Below are 20,579 nucleotides of genomic sequence, written 5' to 3'. Positions count from 1 at the left end.
TTGTCTTTATTCCTTAAACGTTTTTTTTTTTATTGATCACAAGATTTAAAGATAATGAATGCATCATATCCATTACATGAGAATAACTGAAATTTTTATAAATTTATTTCCAGTTATACATATTTTAACATCATTTTACTACTCTTTGTGTGTATTTTTCTTGCATTTCTGAATTATTACTATTATTGTTATTAAAATGCATTATTTGAGTTTTCGTATAAAATACAATAAAAATTAAATAAAATGTTATGTTGTGTATCTGATATTAATTCTGTCATTTTAGACATTCCATTAAAAATTAAAGAACATAACTTAAATTTTATAAATATGTGAAAATAAAACATTTTTCATATATGTAGATATAGAATGTTATAGGATAGTTTTCACATAATTTTATAATTACAAAGTTTTTTTAAGAAAACATTTATTACTTGTGTGCAAAAATATTATGACAAAAATAAAATTAGGCATAAGAAATGTTTTAATTTAGATTTTTTTAAATATGCCTAATCAAAGTACAGTATATCAATATTAATATTATGCAAGAAATAAAGAGAGTTCATTCTTGAATAAACTGTGTTAATTTCTGTACTTTTTTCCAGTTTACGTATGTAAACACAACAGCTCAGATACCTTTCTCTGAAGTTTAGATTACTTTTCATTATCTATATAACAAAAAAAAACAGCTCCATTTAATTTTTTCATAATGGACATGTAAATTTAGAAATGTAACACATTATTACCATTTATAATTTACTATAGAGACTGAAATGTATATTTGGAAAACTGCTTTACAGATTAATGTGCACTTTTTTAATTCTGACTTTAATAAGATAAAAATACTATAAGATAAAATCATCAAAATTTTTTATTAGTTTAAAATCACAAAATACACACAGCATTTAAAAACAACATATGAAAATTTTCCAAAATTTTAGATCAAATTTTTATTACAGTGATCGTGACATATCTAATGATTTAATATATTATTTTAATTTTTTAAAATATAATTTAATGTTGCCTTAATATAAAAATACTTTCATTTGTTTATTTGGCAGTGTTTGAAATGGTCAATATTTTTGTTGCGTAAGTGAAGATTGTAGTAATGAAATTTTAACAAATGTATACATTTTAAATAGTAAAATATTATATGATATTTTTACCAAGATATAAAATAATATGACAAAATCAAAAATATAAATTTCTTGAAAATTGATAAAAGAAATCATATTATGATGATTTCTTTTCTTTCAATCTAGTTGTATTAGGATAGGGATGATTCCATTGTACATATTGAAAATAGACAGCAAAACCAATAAAATGGATGCAACTGTAGACAGCATTGAGAAGAGAATGTATATGTGGATAATGAGCAGGTGGCTTGACAACAAAAGCCGAAATGTTCAATAAAAGACCTCCAAGAATTGATAAAATAAACTGAAAATATAATATCAATATTGATATTACAATTAAGTTATTTTAACATCAGAAAAAATATTAATTTAAATATTTTTTAAAATATCATAAGCATAAAATTCTATTTTAAATAAACTCATTCTGATATAGAAATTACTGACAACTTAATATATCTCTTTCTGATTTCTTTATTCAAACTTACGATAGTAAAATAAACTTCTTACTTTTAAAAGATTTTTTACAATAAATTTGATTGCTGTTTTGAAATTTACTCTCATCTTAAGATCTTACCATCATTCAAGATCCTGTTTCTATTGACTTCCAGTCAAACAAAATTTTTCAAAACCATTCCAATTATTTTGAATTTGGCCAGTGCTTCAGAATTTTAGTGGTTTTATAAAGTGATCAGACATCCCAGATTAACTGGGACAATCCCAGTTTTGAATAAAATGCCCATTTTTATTTATAAGTAAATAGTTCATATTAAAAACTTAAAAAGATTTAATTTATAAAAAATTACTTTGAAGAATTCTCCTTTAACATTTACTATATATAGAATATTCCATCCTAGTAAATTACCACAATGTTACTTATGTAGAGATGCAGCTAAGCATAGTGCTGTTACCTAAATCCTACACTAATAAAGTGACCAGATGTCTTGAACTAGGCAGGGCACTTTTTTATATGCTGTTCAGATTTTTGAAAAGTTATAACATAAAAGTTTTTAATATTCAATTTATATAAACAGTAGTCCAATTGACAATTTATTGTCCTGTCTGTCACTGCTGTCTGTTGGACAACAGTGAATGTGAACAGTGTGTGATTGTGCAAATGATGATTTTTGCAAATTATTTGAATTAAAAAATAAATCTCTTAATTATTTTAATTTTGATAAGAATAGCAGAATTTTGGCAACTGCTTAATTGCTGGTAAGTCAGAAATAGTACACCAGCATGTGACTTAGATGATGTCACATCGAAGCACCTGGCCTGACGTCTGACTTTTTATGTTTTGTAATCTGGTCATTTTAGGTTTTACTAGTCAAGACTAACCAATTAACTAACAGGAAACAGAATCAAAGGATTTTAAAATGATGATTAAATCTGAAGAAGATTGTCAATCTTGAAAACATTAAACACTAAAAGTTATGAAAAAATTAATTTTTGTCAAGATATATTTATTTTAACAGGAGTTGTTATTGTATTTTGATATGACAAAAAAAAGTAAATACAGTTTGCCAACAATAACTTTCTTTCAATTAATATGAATTAGTTTCATAACATGAAATAGCTTTCTTTTTCATATTTATTTAATCATTTATTTTGTAACTTAAGGCAATAATTATATAGTATATAAATTTCTATTCAAAATCTATGAATTGTTTGATAGAATTCAATATACATATTATAATAATTTATAAAATACCATTAACAAATACTCACCAGTATATTTTTTAATGAACGTTTTTTAAAGGTAATATCTAATCCCATCCCTTTAAAAGTTCCAATGAAAAACAACACAGACAAAGCAAAATATGGTATGATAAGTCGATCCTTCGAGATCAATGGAAACATACTAAAATAATTTAAAAGTTTAAATAAATAAAATGAAAAATTAATAAGTTTATTAATAAATTTTTACTACAAACCTAAATGTTGAGATATTCAAAAACCATAAAATTTCAACAGGATAATCATCAATTAGTAACAAAGCAGGTCTAAAATATTTATAAAAAATAATAATTAGATTTAACTTATGCATTAATTAATCAAACAAGTAAAAATATTGTAAAAATCCTTTAAAAACTCTAAATTATAATCCAAGTAAAATAAACTACTCTTTAAATCCGAGTTTGAGTGAGTTATTTAGACAAAAAGGAACGAAAAGATGCTATACTTTGATCAACTTCTTTGTTTTATCTCCCATAAAAATCGGATTTAAAGAGTAGTTTATTTTACTTGGATTATAATTTAGAGTTTTTAAAGGATTAAGAAATTTAACCAATCCCATTGCTTTTTTAAATTTTTTGAATTGTAAAAATGTTTAAATTTGCAATTTAATAATAATTTCTCTATGAGTAATTAGCTAATATCATTGATTTTACTTATCATTAAAATTAAAAGCTAAATATTTGATTAATAACTGATTTTCTTAAAATCTATATTTTCAATTGATCATGGCTATATTAAATAAATCAGATAATATCAAAATTTTCACTTGGTGGGCTGCAATTTGGAAAAATTGTAGACCTATCAAGTCATTCTGTCTATCGTTCCTTTATCTTGAGAATAAAGTTAGACAGATGAAAGTCAAGATCAGATGTTGAAAGCTTAGGGGCAGGAGGCCCAGATTAACTTTTGGTTTGCACTGGAAGTGACATTATTTCAATTCAAAAATTTTCCTCTGAATGGAGTTATATAGATGACTGGCATGACACTAATGCTAACAGGAAAAGTATGATGTATAGGGGCACAATACTAAAAAATTGAGAACATTGTGACAAAAAATTACATCCTGGCACTGTGGTGATGCCACGATAAATATTTGCTCATTATTATATTAAATTCAAACAAATTAAATATGATTAACTGACTAATTAATAATCAGTATTAGAAAAAATGCATATTTATAAAAACTCAAATAGCAGCCTTTTTTTCTAAATGCAGAATTTATGAAGACACAATAATAAAAACCAATAACACTTTTCCAGCATAGTTTAATTACTGAATGAATGTTTTCAGCTCCATTTAGAAGTCTGCTTCAGATTTATACAAGAACTCTCTATTGTTCTAAAATTGGAATGATACTTTGTTCTATGATGTTTTTTTAAGAGTTTAAAATATAGAACATTCATGCTTTGAATGCTGACACATGCACAAAGCTTGAGAAATTATAATATGACTATCATCTAATTATGTTCTCTTCTGTGGGTTGTCATAAAACAATTGCCATGCCACAGATAACACTTCACATTCTACTTCCCTAATTGCTTTATAAATTTCTAGTGTTTCTATCAATCCTATGTGGTGTTCATTGAACACTTTACATATTAATCTTGCTTTCTCCAGAATGCCATCACCCCAGGCTCTGTGGAATAACTGGATAACATTGTTACTGGCTTATTGTTAGCAATGTTATACCTCTGCTCTTTGATTCATGTGCTTAATGATCTATTTGTGAATCCTATGTATACTGAGGATTAAATCTATTATCTGATATCGAGATATTATAAATATCTGGTATCATTTTATTATCAACCTCATCTTTGTCATTGCATAATAATTTGTAAGCTGCAGGATTTCAACAATAGCATGTATGTGCATTTAAGTACCTAGCTATTTCCTTACACACTGATCTCAGCCAGGGTTGTATTCAATTATTATACACCTGGTCTAGAGATTGGGAGGATTGTTCTATGTTGTGAGTCTTGGTGAGCTCTTTTTTGCAACACTTTTGTGCTAAGTTCTGTATTAGTTTCTGGTATAATCATGTGTAAGCAAAATATTCTCCATATGTACTTTCTTGATGTTGATTATATCAGAAAGTGCATGAAGGTCCATTTAATCAATGTCCTAAAGGCTGCTTGCTACCTTGTAAGGAAAGGGGTCACTGAAACTCATCAGAATAAAAAAAAATGATAATTTGGTTTATAGTATATCCATGGTAATACTTCCATCCTTAGACGTGATGGTCTAGAAAATGTTCTACTTGTTTGAGCTTTAGGGTGAGGCTGCATGTCTTGTTATTAAATTTCTGTAATGAAGTATCAATATTTGGTTTCAATCTCCATAAAATGAGAATATTGTCTATAAATCTAGTGTAGAAGACAATTGCTGGAAATTCAATCCTGTAATATCTTCTTTTCTAGTTCAAAAACAACTAACTCACAAAAATCCCGAGAGGGGCTGCCCATTGGTATACCTGTTTTTGAATGTACAGTACATGTAGTTGTTATATTTGAAGAATGATATATAAATAGTTCTATATGTGCTAGTTCTAAAATATGTTTGTAATAATGGTTGGCTGATACAACTATATCAAATAAACAGTTGTGCAGTGCACAGAAACATGGGTGAATAAGTATGAAATGGTATAGAGAAAGAAAATCTAATATCATAATGTGTTCATTGCCATATAACAAAACCTCCAGTAAATTCACCACTAACTTTTGCAGATTAGTAATTATGTACTCAATCTCTCAGGCATTCCACCAGCATTTTATGTATGCCTTTTCCAGAAGTATAGGCAATGTGGTTTTATCAAGTATAGGTCTAACTTGTTTGCTTTGTTTGTGTGTCTTAGCAAATGCCTCAAAGTGTCTGGAGATTTCATTATGGTTTTACCTAACTGCAAAACTCTAGCTAATTCTGTACATTTACACATGCAGAATTAGCTAGCAACTTGTTCCATAAACTCTAGGGATCCACCAATAAAATCCATCGAGTCTAGTGATGTATGAATGTGCCAATACAGATTTGGGATGAAAGGTGTAATCATTGTAGTCTCAGATTAAATCCTTTATGACATCCTATACATGTGCTAGAGTTATTTATAACTTTATAAACAGTGGGGACTGATTTATTGGTAATGAAATGAACCAAAATTATGATATAATGTTTGACAAGATAATGAAAACAATAAAAACAGTAAAATTTAACTAAAGCTAGAAAATCATTAAAAAATATAACCTTAAAAATATTCAACATATGAATCGTTAAATATCCTTTAATTTGTCAATATCTGCATGGCAAGCCTATTCAATCTAATGGTGGGACTGGCCAGTCGGATGCCCAATGATACTGTACAAACTATGATACTAGTGATGGGACAATCCTATCAGATGAGCATCACATGTTGCCAAGGAGTTAACCATTCACATTAATGACCAGTTTGAATTAACTAATAATATATGCTTTCCATTATTAATCTTTTTTTTTTTTTTTTTGCATTTTCAATAAATTGTTTTTGGTGTTTCTATTTGCTGTTTTATCTATAATCATTAAAAACTGTCAGGTTCTGACATTTTTGCTAAGGTGAAAAAGGTTCCACAATAAAAATAAGTTGGGAACTGCTGCTCTAAGTCAACAACTCTTCTATTAACATTGGATCTCTTGTAAAAAGTTCATTTAGATCATTATTCAAACCTAGAGTATAAGTATTCCTCATATAATATGGAGTTACATTCCAAAAAATGCCGTGTTATGCAAATCCGTGCTATACAAAACAAAGGACTAATGCAAAACATAGGGTTAGGTTCCAAAGGTTAGCAAAAGTATACTATTATTTTCCATCATTAAGAGAACTATGTTTATTAAAGCAATCAATAATTAACTAAAAATCACAATTAAAAGTACTGTATTATGTATTAATATTAATTTTAGTTAAAAGAGGGCATTTTCTTTTTACCAAGTATTGTCATCATCTGAGCTATTTTGTTAATCTTGATCAAAAATATCGCAATGTCTTCATTTTTTTATTTTTATCATAAATTTTTATGGACAACAAAATAAAAATGTCATTAATTGACATTTGTTCTGGGGGTCCTCATTTGTTCAGTCGAGTACAGAGTGATTTTTTTCTAGAATTTGTGTTCAAATACAGAATTGTTTGAGTTCGAAACAGTTTGAGTATCAAGATATCACCGTATTTTGTTCATCATTTTTACAAATGATTACTTACATATGGTTAAAAAAAAGTTTAATAACACTTACCTAATTATTTAAATTAACTTTACTAAATATGAAGATTAATTTATAAAAACAAAACACAGTGATAGTCTTAATTAAAGACTAAAGTCTGAAAGCATCAACAAAAACACCTGGTTGATAGGAAAGCTAGAACAAGGAAAGAAAAATTGTACTAACAGTTTTCATTAAAGTAAACCTGACAAAAGGCACAAAACAAATTGAAAATTTCAATATTGTAAAATCCATGGGCAAATTTGAAACGATACATATGCTTGAATAAAAAATAATAATCAAACAACAGAGTTTGCACTTAAAAATTGTGAAATTTTGTTCAGACAATTTACCGAATTCTTGAACCATGTTAAAGTGAAAGTGTTGTACGAGGGATACCTGTATATTGATCTAGTTATCCATGTGGTTTCCTAAGACAACAAAATTTTACTTTTGGAAGTAGGGATTTACAACCTCCTGGTAAATGAATCCTGAATATGGATATGGGGAAGTATTATTATTCACCATATTGAGTACAGATTCCAAAGACAGTTCAGTTTTGCCCTAGTTCTTGTTAGGGCTAATATCTATTTCTTGTAGGATGCATTGCCATATTGCATCCTACAAGAAAAATGTTATTGGTTTTTATTATTGTGTTGAACTCTGTTCCAGTTTTTTTCAGTTTATGAAGGACCAGATGCAACCAAATCTTAATATATATTAGAAGAATTTCATATTTAAAAGTTTTTGACTGTAAATCATAATTTATAACATTCAGCAATTTACCAATCATCATAAACTGTTTCAAATTTTGAACATAAATAATTTAGGAAAAACGAATTGAAGAAAAATTAATTAATTATTTTGATTTTACCTTTTCTTATTATTGTATAGATTTGATATGAATATTCTTGTTGGTGTTGTATAGTCACAATTAAATTTTATTACAGTTAAATATATTCGTTTTATAATTGCATATAATATATATCATTGCACGTTTGCCTATTGATTACAAAAGTTTTTGTCATTTACTAATTACATATCAATCTCATTGAGATATGTAAAACAAATAGAAAATGACTAAACTACTTTGATTTTTAAATATTACTAATATACAAGGGTAATCCCAAAAGTAAGGTCTCCTAATTTTTTAAATACAAAGAAATGTTTATACAAAAATAAAGTTCATATCATTTTAAAGTTTGAACATTTATCTTTTTTCCTACATAATCGCCATTTTGGTCGATACATTTTTGTATGAGATGTGGCAATTTTTGTATGCCCAAGTCATACCAGCTTGCCGCCATGTCACGTTAAACCAATTGAAATTCATTGCCAACTGACGGAAGTGTGTGGAGAGTTGTGCATAGATGTCAAAAACATCTTCAAGTGGTATAGGGAGTTTGCAGCTGATCGTACTGAAATTCATGAAGAAAGAAGCGGGAGACAGTCAATTTCCGACGAGACCGTTGCAAAGGTTGAGCAAACCATGCGTGAAGATTGGCAAATCACTCTGGATGATCTCTGCATTTTGGTTATCGAGCGGCTTTCCCCAAGCACAATTCATAGGATTTGAATGGAAAAATTGCAATATCGGAAGGTGTGCGCAAGATGGGACCCGCGACGTGGCGGCAAGCAGGTATGACATGGGCATACAAAAACTGATACAGCACCTACAAAAATGCATCAATCGAAATGGTGATTATGTAGAAAAATAGATAAATGTTCAAGCTTTAAAATGATATAAACTTTATTTTTGTATAAATGTTTCTTTGTATTTAAAAAAAAATAGGAGACCTTACTTTTGGGATTACCCTCATAAAAACTGATGTCTGTGTGTGAATGCCTTATAACTCCGGCAATTTTTGTCCAATCCAAATAAAATTTTGATTATATTTGTTTTATGTTCCGATGGGAAATATAAGTTACTTATTTTGTGAAAATATCAGCTATAGAATAAACGTTTTATCGATTTGGGATTGGTGATCACAGTTAGCAGTGACATTAGTGACCATGTGACATTCAGGCTTGACGAGGAAATTTCCCTTAAGTTACATTTTTAAATATTTTGGAAAATGGTGTATTTTAAACTTACTTCATTAAATTTAAAATTTAAAAATAATAGCCGCAATGGGTCACTTCTTTAAAAAAATCTTTCCATAGTGGCCACGTGACATCCTGTTATCCAATCAGAAGTAACAATCTAATAAGCCTATTATTTAGAAAGTGTTATCACTCATCTAATTAATGTAAGTACAATTCATCTTTGGACTAATTTATCAATATAGAATTAAAGTGACTCACTATTTTGTCAAAAAAAAAAAAAAAAAAAAAAAAAAAGCCTAGAGGAAAGTGTAAGAGTAAATTTGGTCAGGTAACTTCTAGATCTTAAAGAATAAGAACAACCGAGACCTCTGAAGGCCATGAAGTGTGACTTGAGAAACATTGAGTAAGAATGGCTTTGACAAGGGCTACATAAAAAGCATCACAACGTCAAGCTCAACTTGAAGTTCGTCCTAATTCTTCAATGTATACTTTCTTATAAAAAATGTTCTGTCATGCTTGACAAGAGAATTTCTAGTATCTCATATTTTTTATATCTAATAAACACTGGAAAGTCTATACTAAAATTTAATTTTATGTGAATTATGAATACTAAAAATATTTTGTGCAATATTGAATTAATAGCAAGGTTGAGGCTGAAGTTTTAAATGCAAAAATGTGTACGTCGGACATTCAGCTTTCCTGTAAACCTAGAAGTTTGACAATGGCATTTGGAATGTCGAGCATGATTCTACTGACTTTCCAAACACCACTGTCAAACTTCTAGGCTTACAGGAAAGCAGCATTGAATGTCCGATGTACACGTTTTCGTGTCAAAAACTTCGGCCTCAACCTCACTAAGCTGCTAAAAAATTGAATATTTAAATTATCAGATAAATGAAGTATTAAATAGATGCTTTAAATACTTACAATGCAGCTAACAAGATTGATTTTTCATGAACTTGATATGAACAGAGAAAAAATATGAGAGAGGAATTTACCTGAATTAAAAATATTAAATTATTCAATGAAGTTGCAAATAACCTTTTAAAATTTGAATAAGTATCAACATAAAAATTAAATAAAAGTTACCAGAGACAGTTGAAAAATAGGGATAGATGGATGATGTAAAAGATGAAGCATGGATGGAAGTAAAACAGTTAGAGTAGTTATACCACTAAAAATATAATTTTATAAAGAATATAATATTTATTTATAAACATACCTTAAAAATTATTATTAATTATGATTATAGCTTTTGAACAATTTACCTGATTAAAGCTAATGTTGAAACTGAAAACAGTTGTTTTAGTTTGATGAAAACTGATAGACAATACCACACATTTGCCACTTTATCCTATTAAAATTATTTTTGTAAAAGAATTATTGAAAAATCTTAAAATAAATTCAGAGAGACTAAGAAACAAAATATATTAAAGATTTAACATGTTTCTATTTTCTTTCATATTCCATAATAACTACATAAAATACTTTCTATTATACGAAATTGCCAAATACAGTAAGGCACCACTTAATGCTGCCTCGATTAGCGCTGATTCAATATAACACAGTCTGCTCGAAGCCTAAAAAACGCTCAAAATTTACACTGATTCAAATTAATGTGGTATTTTGTTGATTCGTATATAATACAATTATTCCCAAACACGAACCAATCAGCAAAAGGTGACAATTCATCGTAGCACTGTACTTTCCTTAAACCTGTTTGTTTTGAGCAATTTCGGAAAAAATATAACATCATGGATGCCATAGGAAATATCGACTTTGCTTGACAAGAATTAACTGATAAATGCATGAACAAAGTGTGGAAGAAGTTATGGCTGAAGGTATCCAAGAATTCTCAACAAGAAGAGTATTGTTAGGTTGACCAAATTGTCAACTTAATCAATACAGGAGATGTAAATGAGCAGGATATTGAGGAGTTACACTGCAGGTTTCTGGTGAGAGCCTTACCAACAATGACCTTCAAGAACTAGGAATTCATGTAGAACTGGAAAATAGAGATTCTGAAAATGAAGTACTCAAAGAACTTGCTACAGATTTCCTTAGTAAAAGTTTGGTAACAGTAACCGAAATCTTTGATCAAATTGTAGCAAATGATCCAGATTTTAAAAGGAGTGCAAAAGCAAAATGAGGCATTTTGGATGCAATCTCCTGCTACCAACATTTGCTTAAGGAAGAAAAAAAAAGCAACAAATGAAACTGCTCGACTTTATTGCAAAAGAATTTCAGAAAAGCCAGGACCTTCACAAAAAATGAACTTTACATTTCTGTGTGCATATGTTTATGTGTTATTTAACATATATTATGATGCAAATTAATACAAAAATTAACTTAAAATTATAGTAAAATTTGCTTATTTTTGGTCGCATGTTCCCCTTTCCCTATTTACTCTATGTTAAAATAACCTCGTTTAATACTGTTTCGCTTAACGCTTTGTTGTCTAGGAACACATTAAGGTAATGGGGACATTAAGTGGGGTCTTACTGTAAATAGAAATATTACAAATTTTACTTTTAGATATCTAAATTATTGCAAAAGTCAAAAACATTAAATAATATAAAATTATGTTTTTTAAATTTATTTCTAATTTTATGTTTTTATTCATATTTATATTTTGAAGTATTAACTTAGTTATTTATCAGTAATTTAATATCATAACCATAAAAATCTGTTTTTTACTTTCCCAGCTGTTACATATACATAACAAGGAAAAGTCTTGGAATCGTGTTCAATTTGATACTCGGAGATTTTTGCAAATCTGCATGTTTTGAGACCACCTAAACCTAAAAAGAAAAAATTCCATTTGTACGTGAGTGTGCATGTGTGGGTGTCTATTTCATTTAATATCTCAGGATGGAATAATGATTAAAAAAGAAAATTTGGCATGGTAGCTTATGCATAAAGGACATTAATGCTATTAAAATTTGGTAGTTAAAGAGAGTGGAGAGATAAAGAGGAGTCGTGTATCATATCTGGAGAGGGTCGGACTTAATGAAGATTAGCATTTGCAATTTTTTTTTTCTTATAAATCTCATCCCTACCTTCAAAATTAAGCGTTTTGCCATTTTATAATAATTAATAATATAATATTTTTAAATAAAAAATATTGTAACAGATGGTCCACCATACAATTTAATTTATTTATATTTAATACAGTAATATAAAAGTTATTTTTAAAATAAAATCTCATAACAATCAGAAGAGTTATGCAACTTGTTGCTAGATTTCTTCATTCATATTTTATGGTTAAATATTTTAAATTACAATTATACATAAATTCTCTTTACTAAATAGTCAAATCAAAGAGTAATTGTCTTGATTAAAATAAATTTTGCTAAATATGTAGAGCAATGAATTTAAAATGATAATCTGTACTCTACAAAACTATACATTCTTTGGACAAACTAAAAATAATTTATTTAGTTACATTTTTACAAGATTTGTTTATTTTATTATACTAGTGGATTTCACTTTATCACACTGACAGAATTAAAATTCAGTTTTATGATTCCAGAGTTTGTTAGGAGGTTTAGGTCTATGCTATATATAATGAGGTTCAAAGGAGTGATGCAAAGTTCTATCACATTTTATCAATCAGTTTTTGGCATTAGAATAACAACAGAAATAGTCTTTCAGATAAAATTTCCTATTGTGCATTAAATATTTTCATTAGTATTTTGTAGGTGTGCATTATTATATTACATAGCTATTTTATTTACTAGCTTAGTTTGATATTTGTAGTATAAATGATATTTATATATAGTATTGATTTAAACATTTTATTATTTTAATGTTAGTTTTAAAATTACTTATTTTGAAATATTATGTATTTGTTTTCTTGGGGATTTTGTTATTGTGTAAACAACAAATAATCTAGAACAGGAATTTTCACATGTGAATACATAGAAATCAAGTCTAAGTTATTCTGATGAGGCTAGATTAATTACTGAGCAGGAACTTAGATAATTAATCGGTTAATGTGAACCTAGGTATACAAAATGGCGACTGTCGACAATAACCTAAACAATAAAACTTACTCAAAAACCTTTTAAACGTGCAGCCAAATTTATTTTGGCTTGTTAAAAGACCTTTCTCAAGAAAAAAACAATGTAGAATTCGAATGCTTAGTACGAATCCAAAAATGAAAAAGCTTTAGAACATTTTTGAACGATATTCCGTTGCAAAATCACTTGTGTCATCTTAATAAAAGGTTTAAAAGGTTTTTGAGTAAGTTTTTATTGAGTATTATGCAGTTTCAGAAGAATTATAATAACCTAAATGCACCTATATTTAAACTTTTTCTAAAGCTAAAACATTTTTAAAATGTAAATTTGCTACTTACTTTTTCCCCTGCTTTTGGTTACTTTTCCTACTCTTGGACCAGAAATGAAAAATAAAAAAGTCATCATACTACCTATAAATTCAATCGATGTATGGACAAATAGAATTGCGAGATTCTATATATCAGTGATTCGAACAAAATTTGCCTGTGTTGTACATAAATTTTACTCCTTTTAAGAACTGCAGCCTTACGATTCACATCTCTCGCCTTTTTATCTACAATAGGCAGCGTCTCCATAGAGGGTGGCACCTGCAATCCACGGCCACTTAACCTTCAATGTGTCGTTCACGTTGTCTTTCGGCGTCGGAAATCACTATTACATATCCTTGGTTATGACAAATTTAACACATTTACACACTTTAAACACACATTTAAAACACATTTAACTCACATTTACACACTTTTAAACACAATACATTTACACACTTTAAACACACATTTAAAACATTTACAAAATTTTTACCTCATTTACACACTATTAACAACTTTTATCACATTTAACACACATTAAGGACACGTTTAACATGATATTTACCATTGACAAACTTTCCTCCTCGATACCTTTAAAGACCTCAAGTAAATTGTACAAATTTTAAAAAAACACAGACACCTTTAAAAAATTAACAACATGCATAATCCGTCTACATTGTAACCAAAATTCGAAATTCACATTATTCCTAATGCTTCCAAAACGGAATTTTTTGATTGATATTTGCATACGAAGGCATCATTACTATCAGTGCCATCTACATTTATTTTCTAAAAACACTTGCCATCGAGGTTACTGGAAGTGCCGCCATTTTGTATACCTAGGTTAACATTAACCAATTAATGTAATAGATATTATATATCTATTAACTATTGGATTAGTTCTAACTTAATAGTTAATCCAGTCTTATTTTCTCAAATGTAACAATCATGAAATTTTATGCAGCTATCAGGCCAATTCTGCATGATTCTTCCATACTGTGAGTCACTTTTCGAACTTTTCACTCACTAAGTATGCTATTTTGAACAATGTTTGACTGAATTTTATCTTGGATAATAAAATCGTAAATGCAAAGGAATGTGGCTTTTGTAAGAGATCCCATTACTTTTTCATGAAATAATTTGTAAACTAAATATATTTATATATGGAAATCTTAAATATTACAATCATTAGAGTTATATTGCTTTAATAAAATAAATTAATGTTAACATTTATTTCCATGCACAATTTAAATATCGTTGAATATATGATTCAGATGTTAATTGTCCATAAGTTTAGTTTAAAGAACTTATACTTACTTCATACAAACCTCTGGCAAATGGAAAAAGTCTATGAACAACTTGAATAACACTCTGAAAATCTCTTAAAAATGGAGCCCAACAAACAGCTGTAGTTAAAATTACTATTAGTGCTAACTGGATAAATTTTTTAAGTCTGAAAATTTTAAATGAAAACATATAATTACTAGTGAAGACATCTAAATATTTGTTACTTTTTATTTTGAAAATTTATTCTAAATTCTAAATTTGCATATTAAACTCATTTAATTTTAATTTCATATGTATTTGGTAAAGTAAAGTTATATAAATTCTTCCTAAATTATGAAAGATTTCTTGACTTATAGCCATCTATTCCTTTAAAGTACAATTTTACAGAAATTTTTCTGAATAAAATATACATTTGTATATAAAATTCTCTGTAGTTTGCCCTTCCTTGAGCCTATCTCAAAATTGTTATTCTATTTTCCATTTTTTTAGTTTTTAAGGAAAGTTATTTTATCATTTGTTCACATTTATAAAAAAATTATAAATGAATCATTTGCAATTGTCATTCAAGAGACACATCAGTTCTTTGAACATCAAAAAGATTTTGCAAATTCAATCAAACTACTAAATACATTATTTCATAGTACAGAATACAAATGTAAACAGTTAACCGAATTCTTGATAAAGGCCAAATGATCTGCCAGATTATATCAGTACTAGCAGATGAGCCCAGTGTTGCTTGGGCAGAAAGTAATGGTAGCAAAGATTAAGATTATTAGATTATAGCCTATCTTACCAGTTTTCACCAGGTACAAGAACTATGATAACCTTACTTGAATAAAAAGATTTTAGAATTTAAAATTAATCAAAGGAAACTTAAATAATAAACAACTCAAAGCCCAATGCATATACAGAAATAACCAAAAAGCGCCTTAAATATTGGGCTATAATCTGGCTAATTAAGTGATTGATAAAAAGTAATTTGTCACTAGAGGTAGACGTTAGGCACCATCTTTTATTCCAGAAGGTTCTAAATTTATTTATTAATTTATTTAAATTATAATTATTAGTCAAGAGATGGTGCCTAACGTCTACCTCTAGTGACAAATTACTTTATATCAATCATTTAATTAGCCAGATTATAGCCCGATATTTAAGACGATTGTTGGTTATTTCTAAGAAAACTTGTTTGAAACATTATATTTTGAATTTAGAACGAATTCAAGTATTCGTCCAAATTCATTTATTTTGGATTTATTGTTTTTGGGTTACCCGAACAGTGGAAATGATAAAAATATTTATTAATTCCAAAATGTATACTATATGTGCCACTATTTACTTTCCTTCTTTATTATTTACACTTTATACTGACTAACACTAACTCTCTCCTTTTCCCTGGGAGAACTGAATTTCCAAAAATCCCTTCTTAATGTGCATTCTCATGGCATATCCTACTAAAACACAGTCAAAAACACAAAAACCAATTTAAAATAGTACAGTAGAAGTGGAGTTCTTCAGGGTAATCCTTAATTGTTTCCTCCATGGGGGAAATTATAAAAAATCTCTTCTTAATATGCATTCTCATGGCATACCCTACTAAAATGAAGAAAAACCTGCATCTAAAATAGTACAATAGAAGCTGAGTTCTTCAAGGTAATCCTTAACCCTCTACCTCTTCCCTGCAGGGATTTCCAAAAATTTTTTTATTAGGGTGCATTCTTGTGGCGTACCCTACTAAAGTGCAGTTAAAAAATTAAAAAATTGCATCTAAAATAGTACATTAGAAGCAGTTTCTTAGGATAAGCCTTAATCCTCTCCCTCTCTCCCATGGGGGAATTTCAAAAATCCCTTCTTAGTGTGCGTCCTCGTGATATACCCTAACTGTGTATCAAATTTCAACTTTCGACTCCTAACCGTTTGGGCTCTGCGCTTATCATCATCATCATCAACCATTTCCAATTATATTATAAGATGGAGTACTAAAAGTTTCTCTAGTCTTAATTGAATGTATGAAGAACATCAGATACAGAAGGGAGATTACCTTCCTCCATTGTATAAAGAAGGGAACTACCTTCTTTATACAATGTGTCCATCTAAAAGATATGATAATTAGATTGGTTGTTCATTCTTCAATGATAATAAATTAAATACAGAGTACTTCTTAATTTTACTTTTCAAACATTAAATATTTTAAAAACATTTCAAAACATTCTAGTAATAATTCATTGATATTTTATGTGATTATGTAATGAAATTATATAAATAAAAGTTTAAAAGCAACTTACCCTTCAGAGAATGGCTGCTGCCTACATTTTCCAAAAAGGTAAAAGAAAAATGGAAAAGCATGATATAGTTCCATTTGTTTATAATTTAGAGCAAGAGTAAATGCAATCGCTCCAACTACATCCATATCTTCAATCAGAAAAAATATTGCCCATAAACATAATCCTAAACTAATGCAATTATATCTGAGAAAAGTTAAAAAAAAATACTAACAAAACAAACAAAGTCTATTCGAAAATATTATTTTTAAAATTTTAACATTAAATAATTAATTTCATTATTATTATTATTCAAATATTTCAAAAAGTTCCTAAACAACAGAAGCAGATAAATGCTACTTTTTTTCAATTTAAAACTTTAATTATAAACTTTTTATTTTTTCTACATTGGCATATTTTATAATATGGAATGTTACAAAATAATTTAATCAAAATATTATAAAAAGAAATGCTATCATAATGTAAAAATATTTTATTTTCAATTAAAATTATTTAACTTAAAAAAATTACACAATTATACAATTATTGCACTACATAGATAAATCTAAATTTAGATTTACTCAAATTTTTGAGATAAAAATTGTTTTGTATAAAAATAAATTTATTGATTTAAGTAACATAATTATAGCATTTACTTTCATAATTTAATAAAAGTTGTCATTTTATTATATAAAATTTTTGATACTTTTATTGAAAACTTATCAAAAATTTTATATTTGAAAAAACATAGGACAGATAAATGATTTTTAGATTTCTTTTCAAGATGTAATAAACAGTAGAAATGATGACAATGATGATCACATTAGAATATAAATACTCTCAAGTAACCATAGACAATACAGGGAGTGCTGTCTAACTGCTGTGAATTTTTCTGCTCTCTTTGATCTGATTCAGTTTTGCTTTCTTCTAGAAAAACGTCAGAGTTTCCATTTCAGAAAAGGAAAACTCTTTCACCATTATCTCAAGACAGATCACCACAAAATGTAAGAAAACAAATCAGAAACAAAGAAAATGTCTCAGGTGAGACAACAAAACAATTGATCTTATCTTATATAAGTGCCAAAAAGGAGATTAATGTTCAAGAAGGAATTAGACTTTTGTTGAAATTACAAACCTCTTCGAACAGTAAATTACAGATACTTTTGGGTTGTTTAGATAGAATGCAAGCATGGATTGAGAATATAGATACAGCTTTGGTAGATGTTGAATCTCAGCTCTCTATCCTTGAAACCAATAAAGAAAAGTTTATTTTAAAGATGACAAATCAAACACAGAAATTAACGTAATGTGTTTCTGGGGACCTCTGTGAATTGGTTGTCAGACAATTAGAAAGCAGAACCCTACCCCACTTCCTCCACAGCATACTCCTGTACTGTACAAAAGATACATAGATGACATCATTATTTTCTGGAGGACAACACTGAATCTGATGCAGTTTCTCGACACAATGGACGACAATCCTTATGGGCTGTTCCTTGAGGTGGAACAACACAGCTCCACCAAGGTCCACTTCTTGGACATTGATACACAATTGAAAGGTTGGACATATGCACGTCAGTTTATTGTAAACAGTGTGCTATCTTCACTTATATTCTGATTGGAGTGTATGATTCTTTTCCATATAAGATAGCAGCATTCGGGGCCTTGGTTAGAAGTGTTCACGCATTCTTCCAACTCCACAAGCGCTAGCACAGGAATTAAGACATATAGAAGGGATAGCCAGGATGCATGGTTACAACAATCTTATACAAATATTATGTAAATGCCACAGATGTACACAAACAGGATTCAACACTTCAATGGAAATATCGAGAGATAAACAGGAAGAGGATATGAAGAGGATTCCTCTTACTTTTAACCCCCATTTAATATCATTATACACCACACCACAATTGCCAAGAGACGTCAGGTCAGTATTACCTACCGGAGATCCCCGTCCATTTTCAACATACTATATAATGGAAAAGGCCTCCCTAACCCCGACAGATTACTGGGCATTTCCCTATCCCATGTGTTGTTTGATAGGGACACATAGTGTCCCTATCAAACAACAGATGGGATAGGGAAATGGTGTATGTTGGTTCCATTAAATGTTCAATGGGGGTCATGATATGGGTACATAAATTTGATATACAACATAGAGGCGTACCACCACACTCTCCACTTATGCAACGGACCTGGATATTATGATAGACTTCCTGGAGCCTGAATTATCCTTACCACCTTGTACCCGGAACACCTCAACTGGTTGGAGGCAATCGAAATTTTTAAGGCTTGCTGCAGAACTGCCTGCATTAATTTTAGGGAGAAGATGTGTTTTTCGATGGCATGGCAGGCTTTACTAGACAATGATATTCAATTTTCAATCTTATTTAAAGGGGAATGCATGTGCAGAGGTTCTCTGCATTTGAACTCATCCTATTGTTTGATCTTATTTAAACATCTTATGGGGAATGCACGTGCATATGATATTCAACATCTTACCATTTGATTTTATATTCGGATGTTAACTGCCAGCTTGTTTTGAATTAAAAAAAGTCCGAAGAACAGCCCAGAAGGGGTTATGAAAATGTTCACCATTCAAATGTTAATTGTATTCACACCAGTTAATGGGAGTTGTATTTTATACTCATCCTAGTGTGTTGTGCAGTTAAGCACCAAGCTTATCTTTACCAAAGAAAAACTTCTAAGAAAAACTTGACTGTTGTCTACATTGTAATAAGTTTTTACTTGGTGCAATTTCTTTTTACATTTCAGATGTTTTTGTATGAATAACAATTGTTATTTGGTTAATAATTATATTATTACATCAAGACATAAGATGATGACATATAAATCAGTCAATGCTCAGTGACCACTGACCAAATGCTTTCAATATTCATTTTGATTGGTGCCGACCAAACACTTTCAGTATGCTGTTTAGAAAAATCATTATAAAATGTTTTAATTGGCATAAGTTTGAGCTTTCATTATTTTGGATAACATCTGAATAAAATTCATTTGTTAATCGATCCAAGAAGACACAGTCTGTTCAAAAAACATTTTTGAGTTTTTGAACAGACTGTGTCTTCTTGGATCGATTAAGAAAATTACCTAAGGACGAAATTCAATAATCAAAATTTTGAAGTTAATTCGTCACCAGAGGGACACCACAGAAATCTACATTAAACAGTGCTCCTCAAGTAGATATAAAAGTCTGGAAGTCTCCTACTGGATAGGTTAAAAATTGAAGATGTCTGAACGATTTTAACCCGGCGGCCTAGCAACCTCAAAGGAAAGGTCCGGTCATCAAAGGGTGTTCTGGAACATGTAAAAGAAATAAATGGTGGACTCAAAAATGTTTTTTGAACAGACTGTGTCTTCTTGGATCGATTAAGAAAATTACCTAAGGACGAAATTCAATAATCAAAATTCATTTGTTTTGATGCAATTTTATCCTTTTAAGCATAAAATTAAACCATAAAAATGAAATAGCTCTATGGGGGAAACCCCATGAACTTTGACCTATTGACTTGGAAGTTTTACTGGTAACTCACTGATAAT

The 20,579-nt window shown here is 28.9% G+C and overlaps 1 protein-coding gene across 2 annotated transcripts in view; it reads right to left on the bottom strand.

The window, feature by feature from the left end:
* Positions 1-844: 844 nt before the first annotated feature.
* The window catches only part of gny (garnysstan), a 60,767-nt gene continuing 41,032 nt past the window's right edge, over positions 845-20,579 (bottom strand). Inside the window, exons 7-14 of one of the 2 annotated variants that reach the window (XM_067287649.1) lie at positions 17,040-17,222; positions 14,788-14,923; positions 10,409-10,494; positions 10,230-10,314; positions 10,068-10,138; positions 3,065-3,133; positions 2,859-2,991; positions 847-1,437 (exon numbers count right to left, since the gene is read on the bottom strand). In XM_067287649.1, the coding sequence (XP_067143750.1) occupies positions 1,231-1,437; positions 2,859-2,991; positions 3,065-3,133; positions 10,068-10,138; positions 10,230-10,314; positions 10,409-10,494; positions 14,788-14,923; positions 17,040-17,222 (970 nt within the window). In that variant the 3' untranslated portion in view covers positions 847-1,230. Of the gene's footprint in view, positions 1,438-2,858; positions 2,992-3,064; positions 3,134-10,067; positions 10,139-10,229; positions 10,315-10,408; positions 10,495-14,787; positions 14,924-17,039; positions 17,223-20,579 lie in introns of both variants that reach the window. The other variant, XM_067287650.1, reaches the window with a different exon arrangement.

Source organism: Centruroides vittatus, unplaced genomic scaffold, assembly GCF_030686945.1.
Source record: "Centruroides vittatus isolate TY-2023 unplaced genomic scaffold, ASM3068694v2 scaffold_576, whole genome shotgun sequence".
Classification (NCBI taxonomy): domain Eukaryota; kingdom Metazoa; phylum Arthropoda; class Arachnida; order Scorpiones; family Buthidae; genus Centruroides; species Centruroides vittatus.
This window is presented reverse-complemented; position numbering and strand designations above follow the sequence as displayed.